At 44.9% G+C, this 679-nt stretch overlaps 1 protein-coding gene across 1 annotated transcript in view; it reads right to left on the reverse strand.

Annotated features, from left to right (window-relative positions):
• Positions 1 to 516: 516 nt before the first annotated feature.
• T265_04391 (hypothetical protein) overlaps positions 517 to 679 on the reverse strand; it is a gene marked incomplete at both ends in the record, with an annotated part of 3545 nt that continues 3382 nt past the window's right edge. Inside the window, one exon of the mRNA XM_009169130.1 lies at positions 517 to 620. Coding sequence (XP_009167394.1) covers positions 517 to 620 — 104 coding nt within the window. The remainder of the gene's footprint in view (positions 621 to 679) is intronic.

Genomic DNA, 679 nt, shown 5'->3' on the forward strand with positions numbered 1-679 from the left:
GAAGCGTGGGCGATAAAAATGCATGCACACACGAAGTCGATTGACTTGGGCAGTGTCAGTATAGATGATATCACTGGCGCCGTTGTAGCTGGCGATGAAACTATGGGGCAAATGCATTTTTACACTGATATTAGCGGGATCTCCTTACTATTGGTGTCATCATGCTGGACAGCAGACGTACGAAGCTCCAACTAGATTAAAAAGCACTTCCAGTACTCGGGGAAATGTGTTACTGATGATTCGAGGGTAACGTGTTAAGTGTGTGAGTCTTTATGTGAGCTTGATGTAGCGTATTTACAAGTGACTAATGTATTGAGCTCCTTAATTAGTGTGACGTTTCATCATCATCATAATCGAAAGCATGACATCAGTGTTCAAAACCGATGCTTCACAGCCGTACAATCATGACTTATTTGGAGGCCTTATTGTGAAAAAAGGAATAAAGGTGGACGGGGGAGGGACTTAATGCTAGCTTAACACAATCATTCCGAGGTGCCTATACCTCCACACATTCACTCAGGAAATCTGAATAGAAACTGACAACAAGAACGCCATTGACATCAGTTGGCAGCCATATCTTGTAGTGTAGTAGGCACAGTGAGGATCACGCGGTCCCCATCCTGGAAGGCGAGTAGCACCGACAGCACCCAAGCGTTTCGTGATCTCCTTCATACTCCTC

This window comes from Opisthorchis viverrini (genome assembly GCF_000715545.1).
Source record: "Opisthorchis viverrini unplaced genomic scaffold opera_v5_72, whole genome shotgun sequence".
NCBI lineage: Eukaryota > Metazoa > Platyhelminthes > Trematoda > Opisthorchiida > Opisthorchiidae > Opisthorchis > Opisthorchis viverrini.